Source organism: Cynara cardunculus, assembly GCF_001531365.2.
Source record: "Cynara cardunculus var. scolymus isolate 2C chromosome LG 4, CcrdV1, whole genome shotgun sequence".
NCBI classification, from domain to species: domain Eukaryota; kingdom Viridiplantae; phylum Streptophyta; class Magnoliopsida; order Asterales; family Asteraceae; genus Cynara; species Cynara cardunculus.
Window position 1 is genome coordinate 16470767 of NC_037531.1, and position 9228 is coordinate 16479994.

At 34.8% G+C, this 9228-nt stretch overlaps 2 protein-coding genes across 2 annotated transcripts in view; one reads left to right on the plus strand and one right to left on the minus strand.

The window, feature by feature from the left end:
- Positions 1–3866: 3866 nt before the first annotated feature.
- LOC112511405 (protein NUCLEAR FUSION DEFECTIVE 2) lies at positions 3867–4857 on the minus strand. The gene is made up of 3 exons (XM_025117007.1): positions 4689–4857; positions 4504–4577; positions 3867–4406 (listed from the first exon to the last, which is right to left on the minus strand). The coding sequence occupies exons 1-3, from the start codon at positions 4764–4766 to the stop codon at positions 4004–4006; spliced, it is 555 nt and encodes a 184-aa protein (XP_024972775.1). The 5' UTR covers positions 4767–4857; the 3' UTR covers positions 3867–4003.
- A 1567-nt stretch (positions 4858–6424) lies between these two features.
- Positions 6425–9228, plus strand: part of LOC112511606 (serine palmitoyltransferase small subunit A-like) — a 7566-nt gene continuing 4762 nt past the window's right edge. The window contains exon 1 of the mRNA XM_025117295.1: positions 6425–6727. The gene's annotated coding sequence lies outside the window, so the exon portion shown is untranslated. The remainder of the gene's footprint in view (positions 6728–9228) is intronic.

Below are 9228 nucleotides of genomic sequence, written 5' to 3' on the forward strand. Positions count from 1 at the left end.
TAATAAAATAATATATATTTTTCTAATGTAAATATATAAAATAAAACAAAATTAATAAAATATAAATATATAATTATTGAGTTGATGTTTATAAAAAAAGTTGATGGGTTCAATTTCCAAAAAAATCAACACCCCCTTACTAAGGGGTGCCATTAGCACTCCCTTTTGCATATTAAGATCAAATTTAACTTTTTTATATTTTGAATGACGTGATTTAAAAAATTTGAAATTTTGTTCTAAATTATGAAAATCTGTAATATGTTAATATATTGAGTATCAATATATTTTCGTAAGCAAAAAAGAATTTGAAATTATATTTAAAAAATTTGATAAATAACATTTTATGTTATCACTTAATACAATACATATGGTAAACAATAATTTTTAATCAACACTTACTCCAGAAATAATGATATAATGGTCATTTTTACTCAATCAACACTTAATACAAAATGTTTGGTAAACAAGAAAATCCAATCTACACTTACTCCAGTCAGACCTCTTACCCCAATCAACACTTAACCAAAAAATTGGTAAACGGCCCTTTAGTCAACTATTTATATTAGACACTACATCAAATTAAGTGTTGTAAACTGTCTGATTAGTTTGAGTTGAGTCTCAAAAATCAAAAGTATCTGAAGGTATCAAGTTCATAATAACCACTTAGTTAACTATTTATATTAAACACTACATGCAATCTAGTGTTGTCCAGTTAGATTTCCCTACCATAATCTAAAACTAACACCATCCCATAGAAAATTGTGTTAGCTTTAAGTACACTAGTTAATCCATTGACGATCGCATATGTCCTGAAGTCGTTAAATAAGATTGAAATCTTAGAGGTTGTTTATGTAAATGTTTATCCACTAAGCACTTACCGTTAGAAGTCAACGTTATAATTTATTTTTTGTGTAAAATTGTAGTACATCAAAATGATATTGTATGCAATAATTTACTTGGTAATCGCTTACCCAGATAAGAGTCGTCACCTCACTTACCGGGTAAGACTCCATATCATTACCATCGCTCTTACCGGGCAAGACTCCATATCATTATCATCGCTCTTACCGGGTAAGATTCTTGCGTCTTGTCATGTTCATCCGGTGAGGAAAATTGCCCGGTAAGCACCTACCGGATAAACGTTCAATAAACGGCCCCTTAGACAACACTTGCATTCAAGCCAACGGATATAAGATTTTCACTACATCCTCTACACCTTTTATCATTTGACTGGGTTTGTAACATTTAAAAGTAACACTTTAACCAAAAAATTGTTAAAAATTACCATTTGATATAAAGTTTGTTTGGGTGTTAAATAATTAAATATTATATTAATGTTTGAATTTTCTGTTAAATATAATTTTCTTAAAAATTTTGATTTTAATTTTTTTTTTGAGAAAGTATAGAGGTAAATACAAATATAATGTATTTTTGTTGATGAATTGAGAGGACAAAGGTTTCACAATCTACATGTGCTGTGGTTTCTTAAGTGGCATATGACGAACTCAACACTACATGTGGCAACACATGAGTGGTAAATAATTTAATAGCATGGCATCTTCAATCTTATCAACTAAAATATCTGGGTTTTTTTGGTTTGTACTGTTTGGTAGATTGAAAAAGTTTTTGTTTGAAAGATTATATGGAAGAAGCTTGTTCTTTAATTAGGAGGGACTCGTTTAAAAAAAATTGGGATTTTCTGCATCAAGCTCTCCCGTAAAAGCTTATTGAATAAATCACTTTCTATATCATTAAGAAGTTGTTTGTCCATTAAGTCATGTATGGATAAAGTTGTCTATGTTGATTAATCTGTATGTAAAGCAATAAGTTTTTGTTTAGAAAGGTTTTTTCATACAGAGAAGGTGCATGTTCTTTAATTGAGTAAGAACGGTTTAGAAAAAACTTGACTTTCTACATAAGCTCTCCCTAAAAGCTTATTGAATAAACCACTTTTTATATCATTAAATTACTATCAAACAACCATGTATAACTAACCGAACAAGTTGTAAGTCCCATCAAGCCCATTAATATGCTAACAAACAAGCCTAAGTCATTACCAAATAGTCATGTAAGCTCCCCCAAATAAGTTGAGTTCATTAGGTTGTTAACAAAATCCCCAAATGCAAAAAAAAAAAAAAATATATATATATATATATATATATACTTCACATGCAATTGACACAAATTCTGCAAAACCATTTCCACAGTTTTTTCACCCGCCTACTACACTCTCGCTCGTCGAGTCCCATCAACATATCAAACACACCCTAAAAGCCTTCAAGAGAAAGAAGTTACACTGAACCACATGCTTCAAAATTGGCAGGTACATTCAATACTTGTACCATATGAACCCAGGTTTCTCCCCTATGATCTTGTGTCCAATGTAGCACGAAGCCTTAGATTTGGTTCCTACTAGGTAAGGATTACGTTCGATGGTTGAAAGATCTAAACTTTATATGGTTCATGTACAAGGAACACCTTTGCATCGACTAAATTGGTTTGGACCGAAGGTGTCAAATACCTCGATTACAAACATAAGTACTAATACCACGTTGGCAGCCAAGAAAACAAGCAACATTGTTAATTAACATGAAAGGTGCAAGCTGTAACGGTATGCAATTTTGTGCCATTAACATATAATACATGGAATTATGGAAAAGACTACATCAAATGGAACGACCGTCAATCTTCCAAACATAATTGTTGGTTCAGTTGCAAACCAAAGTTCCGTTGTGAACCCATGGACAAAGAACAACACACCACGTGTCACAAACATTCACGGGATATTCATCATGAATTGTGTATCATGCATCATTAATGGTGTACAACATTCACATCCATTATTCATGATGAATGAAAACAAATGGGGACACGTGTCGTGCTCTCTTTTGTCCCTCAATTCACAACGTAAAACAGGTTTGCAAATTGAACTTTCCTCTCCAATCATGTTACTTTCCCCGTCTGGGAAGGAAGTCGACATTCAAGACAAGAACAAAGAATGATGGGCCAAAAGAACAACCATTGTGGCACCCTCAGCTTGAGTTCTTGACTACAAAAGCAGAGTCTAGCAATATCAGAGCTTAAATGGGCATTACCCTTTCACAGACCTATAAATTTATACACCAGTAAAAGGTAAGGGGTAGCATAGGCTTAACAAGAATCTAAAACAAGTGCCAATCTTCTATGCTTTTGGCCTACATTTTATGCCTTGTCTGTGGCCTAAAATTTGAAGGAGTTTGGAGGGTAGTTGTTATTCTCTTTAAATCCCTTGTTTTGTGAGTCCTTTTTATCACTTGAGGCATAATCTTGTCCACGTTCTCCGGCCAAAGTGGACGGATTTGGAAGTACATAAAACTTTTAAAAAGAAAAGTTTTGTTATATCAAAACTACCATTAACAATAGTCAAACTCAACATAACCAAACTACCCTTCATAACTACCATTACCAAACAAAGGCGCTTTAAACTGGGATCCTTTCCTTCCCTTAAGAACTCACCGGCAGAGTGTTACTTAACATCAAAAAAGAACTTTCAATCAACAAAAACTGTTAAGAATATGTGGAACACCCAAATTACTCTCCAAAAGAGCCCTTAAGGAGAGAAGGGAGGTTCCAACATATATAGAGAAAAATGGTCAAAGTCCAGCCAACACGGGACTCCAACACGTCCCCTCAAATGGAGGCTAGACAGGCAGAGATTGTCCCAAAGTGTCGAGATGGGACTAGACAGGTACACATGGGTCTAATACCATAGGAGAATATGTGGAATCCCAAATTACTATCTAAAAGAGCACGCAGAGGAAGGAGGTTCTAACGTAACATATATAGAGGAGAAATGGTCAAAGTCTAGCTGATTCGGAACTCCAACATAAACAATCAAATAGGCACTGAATATTAACAAAGTGATAGGAGTGCATTTGAGACTTCAGAATCCACTGATTATAATACATTACTAATAAGCATCAAAGTGAACTTACAAACAAGGAGCATGAAATGGGATTAATCCTCACATGGAAAACGTACCTCCAGCACCGCCATGAACCACCAAGAACACATTGCCAGCATCATCAGACTTCCCTGTATCAAGCGCAATGGCCCCAAAAATCGCCCTAAAAGCACCACAAACAACCGAGGAAGTAGAAGAATTTGTGTTCGAAGAGACCCTAACCACATTCTGCAGCCCTAAACGCATGCCGTCAACAGCACACGACGTCTCCACCTTCGATATCTCCGACACCCGATCGGTCAGATCCTTGGACGATATATCCACATCTTTAGCTAACAATCTGAGGGAAACAGTTGTTTCAATGATGTCCTCACCTAGAATACTGAACGCTTTGTTGTTTTCTTCAGAATAAGACGAGTGAGTCATCGCACGGCGGAGAAGTCCGATGTTCTGAAAATCATAACTGCACAAAACAATCTCACAAAGGAACCAACTAGATGATGAAAAAATCTCGAAGAACACTAGTAATTAGTGCTCTTAAGGGTAAAGGATAAACTTACTTGATATGCTTCTGAAGGGTTTCAAGAGCAACAGAGAACGACGACGACCTTAACGATAGCGATTGAGCTGAAACCTGGTAATGTTAATTTTTGAGAAGTTAGGGTTTTACTTTTCAGTAGTGAATACAAAGAGTAAAGTTGACAGAGTTCTTGTTAAATAATATAACAGATGATGGAAAAGGTACTGGCGGAGGAGAGTAGAAGACGACAGCGGCGACGGCGGCGACGATGCAGATTACGGGAAGCAGTGAGCGGGGATGCATTTTGACGAAGAAGTTTGCAGGGAACAAAATTTGCGCAGCGATCAAAAGTTCAAATTCTCTAAACGATCAAGAAGACAAGTTAACTGACGTTTGTGCTTTGTTATCACCGGGTCAAACGTGTATAGTTATAAATCAATTATTGTTCACCAATGCTTTTTAACTATAAGAATGATACGTGATTGGTTTGAGTTTGACTTCAAATGTTAAAAGTATCAGAAGATTTCAGGTTCAAATTCAAGGAGGAATAAAAATCCTCCTGTAGCTACGGAGGTTCAAATGCGGCGACTTCAGGCTATCTGCAAAGCCGGTGGTCACTCTGAGATTAGTCGGCTCGCATAACAGGTTGGATATCCAGGTTAATAAAAAAAATGAAATAAGACTTTAAACTGCAATACCTTTTAAAAAACAAACGTCATCTAAATATCCAATATCCTTATTTTATCTATCTATACTATATTATAAAACATTTGACAAAAAAACTTTTAAAAACCATCTTTTATATATGAAGTACTGTTTATTGATGTATATAACTTTTAGTTTTAAATAATGTATTGGAGATGATTTTAAATGGTAGAAATAAGACATAGTGTTCAATAAGAATCAACATCAAGCAAACACTTGAATCAGATGGAGGGTCTCTTTCTCTTTATTTATTTTCTTGTAATTCATGAGTTCTTTTGGTAGGTACAAGAACTCTTCCTCTACTTTCTATAATACACTGGTCCCCATAAATGTTTTTATTTATTTATTTATAACTTTATTTCAGTTTAAACATATTGAGATGTTTGACTACTTAGTCAACTATTTATATTAGACACCACATGAAATCAAGTGTTGTAAACTATAAAAGTGGTGCCTGATTAGTTTAAGTTTGGACTTCAAAGGTCAAAATTATATAAAGGTATCAGGTTCTTATTAACTACTTAGTCAAGTGTTGTCTAGTTAGATTTCCCAACCATAATCTAAAACTAACACCGTCCCGTAGAAAACTGGGTTAGCTTGAAGTACACCAGTTAATCCATTGACGATCACATATGTCCTGAAGTCGTTAAATAAGACTGAAAACTTAAGGGTTATTTATCTAAATGTTTACCCGGTAAGCACTTACCGTTAAGAATCAACATTATAATTTATTTTTTGGGTAAGATTGTAGTATATCAAAATGGTATCGTATGCAATAATTTACTTGGTAAGCATTTACCCAGGTAAGAGTCGTCATGTCACTTACCGGGTAAGACTATATTATTATCCTTGCTCTTACCGAATAAGATTCTTGCGTCTTGTCACGTTTATCCGGTGAGGAAAATTGCCCGGTAAGCACCTACCGGATAAACGTTCARTAAACGGCCCCTTAGACAACACTTGGATTCAAGCCAATTGGGATTTTCTGCATCAAGCTCTCCCATAGAAGCTTATTGAATATATTACTTTCTATATCTTTAAATAGTTGTTTAGGGCCTGTTTATTTATGGCTTAATGATCTTAACGGATAAATAAGCTTATTCGCACATACTTTTTAGACTGATTACACTTTTTAGACCGTTTACCTCGGGCTTAATCTCTCATAAATGAGCTTATTAGCCCATATGAAAGAAGGAGCTTGTCCAAGCCGGCCAAAAGACTCCCTACCCTTCCTTGACTTATCGTGCGTCTCCAAGAAACACCCCGCCACATCTCTCCTCCTCCATCGATCGACAGCCCTAATCGCACATCTCTTCTCCATCGATCCAAACTGTTTACAGAACCCTAATCGAAGACCTCTCTCCTCCATCGATCGACAGCCCTCTTCTACATCGCTCACGGCCCTCTTCTCCTCCATCGATCGACAGGTTCTTCTCCATTGCTCACGACCCTCTTCTCCTCCATCGATCGATAGGTTCTTCTCCATTGCTCACGACCCTCTTCTCCTCCATCGATTGACAGGTTCTTCTCCATCACTCACGGCCCTCTTCTCCTAATCGGTAACTACTATACTCCTCCAGTCGATTTTTTGATGTTTGCTGGTATACAAGTCACAGTCGATTTTTTGATGTTTGCTGTTCTTCAACGATTTTTGGATTTTTTTGATGTGTATTTGCTGTTTTATGGTTGCTGTTGATGCTGTTTGATGTTTGCTATTTATGTATTTGTTGTTTTATAGTTGCTGTATTTGTTGTTATAGTTAGCATAAACATCGATTAGGTTGCCGTATTTACTATTTTATAGTTGTTGTTGCTGTTTGATCACATGTTTAGCATAAACCTCGATTAGGTGGTTGTTTCTATCGCTGTTGCTGTTTGATAGAATCTATTCTAGGTTTGCTGTTTGCTGTTTATATAAACCCAAACACCTTGCTGTTTCTATTGATTTTGTTGTTTCCTATTGCTGTTAATTGTTGTTGGTTCAATGATTGGTTCAATACATAGCTATAGCTACTGTTTTGTGTTTAAAACACTTGGTTAAATAGTTGGTTCCATTTGGGTTTATTCAACAATTATTAAACAGCGTGTAGTTCATCCTCAGAGGTAAATTGGTGACTTTCTGCTAAGATGCAATTTTGTGACTTTGATATCTCTGATTCTCATCTGGTATGCTCCATCTTCTACTTTTTGATTTTTTTTTATTTTTATAAGAATCACTGTTTGATGGTTCCCTTGAAGGTTTGCTTTTTTTATTTCTATGATCCACCTGGTATGCTTTCTTTTTCTTTTTAAAAGGTTTCCAATTTGATTCCTCCATTACTTTGAAGCTCGATTTTGAAATCTCAAAAGCCCTTTCCATGCCTGCTGTTGATAATGGTGTTGGTGATTCCCATTATGATTTCAACTTTTGTTATGATGTTACCAAGTATTACAATTGCTAGGTGTTGGTGATTCCCAATTGATGTTGTTTGTGTGTAATTGTTTGTGTTCTTGGTGTTTTTTTAGTTCAAATTATTATTTTTAGTAGGAAATGCAATACCCTCTACATTGGGTATTTGTAGAAATGCAATATATATTAAAGGGTAATATGGTCATTTTAACAGTTTTATCCTGTCCTGTCCTAGTTGTACCAAACAGGGGACAGACAATTAGTTCTGTCTCGTCCCGTCCCGTCCCGTCCCATCCAGTCTGCGTACCAAACACTACCTAAACGATCAAGAAGACAACTGACGTTTGTGCTTTGTTATCACCGGGTCAAACATGTACAGTTATAAAGCAAATCAGTAGTCGTATTTAAATGCTTAAACTATTTCAGAGCAATGGGTTGTTTGTTTACCTCTTAATAATTATATTAAGAGGCAACCTCTAAATTATTAATAGATGAATTTTGTTTGGCAAAAAAAATTTCTACCTCTTAATGATTCTAAAACCTTCTAAATGATTTTGTATCATGAATCTCTCTTAACCACTAAGAGCCTTAATTTCATTGTATACAATTACCAAACAATTATATTTTTTTCTGGGTATGCCCATTTCTCTTATGTAATTTCTTTTTGATTCAATAAATTTTTTCCTGGGGTTCCGTCCCCCTTTACCCAAAAAAAAACAATTATATTTCATTTTGCACTATATCATGAGAGCCTCTTAATCATTCTGACCACTTAAATCATTTTACACCAAATCATTCAGCAATTGTCAACTTCACTTTTGGTTCATAAATCAGATTTTGCCTTGAAAATTGGACTTTATTCCTAACGTGTTAAAAAAATCCGTTATAGTTAGAGGTAAAATCGTCCAACCATGTCTTGTCTTCCTTTTTGTACTTTTCATTGTTTTTACAAAAATCCTCAAACTTTAGATACCTATTATGTAATTAGTGAGAAAGAGAGTTAAGGATGAGAAACGTAAAAAAGGATATGGACCCTTGATCACGTTTAATTTCAAATCCCACTTATGGATCGCACTTGATATGGGGATTGATCCGGTGCATCCCGGTGCATCTCATTCTAATGTGTATCCAATGATGAAGATCATTTTTTTTACACTTATTATATTAACTCTCCTTCTTACTAGAATCCAACCATATATGAAAGGCTGGTTTAATTCAAAACCCTTTAAAACTTACAACCCTTACAGCCAAAATATTATCCATTGATTTCAAGATTAGAATAGATGTGCGCCTAATATTTTCAATTAAAAAGCAAATAAATAAATAAATAACCGCTTATCATTAATCTAACGGTTAAGATGGTGGTTGCAAAAGTTGTAACATTTAGATGTGTTATGAATTAACCTTAGCCTGCACGCACACGCACGCGCACGCGCACACACACACACACACACATATATATATATATATATATATTATATATATATATATATATATAGGGGCTGGTTCAAATACTAACCCAAACTATTGTGCAAACTATGCTAACCGATCTTGATCGTTCATTTTCTCATCAAACGGTTCTTATTAAATGAGACTACAAAAATAATCATTTAATTAATGTATTAAATGAGATGTCTATGAACAACTGTTCAAAGGGTAATTTTGTAAAAAA

What these genes read in the sequence shown, in the direction of transcription:
- LOC112511405 (XM_025117007.1), bottom strand. Translation starts at nt 4,766, where the DNA reads ATGCATCCCCGCTCACTGCTTCCCGTAATCTGCATCGTCGCCGCCGTC. An exon ending in TCTTCTACTCTCCTCCGCCA is followed by an intron (nt 4,578 to 4,688) that starts GTACCTTTTCCA and finishes TAACATTACCAG; the next exon opens with GTTTCAGCTCAATCGCTATC. An exon ending in ACCCTTCAGAAGCATATCAA is followed by an intron (nt 4,407 to 4,503) that starts GTAAGTTTATCC and finishes TGTTTTGTGCAG; the next exon opens with TTATGATTTTCAGAACATCG.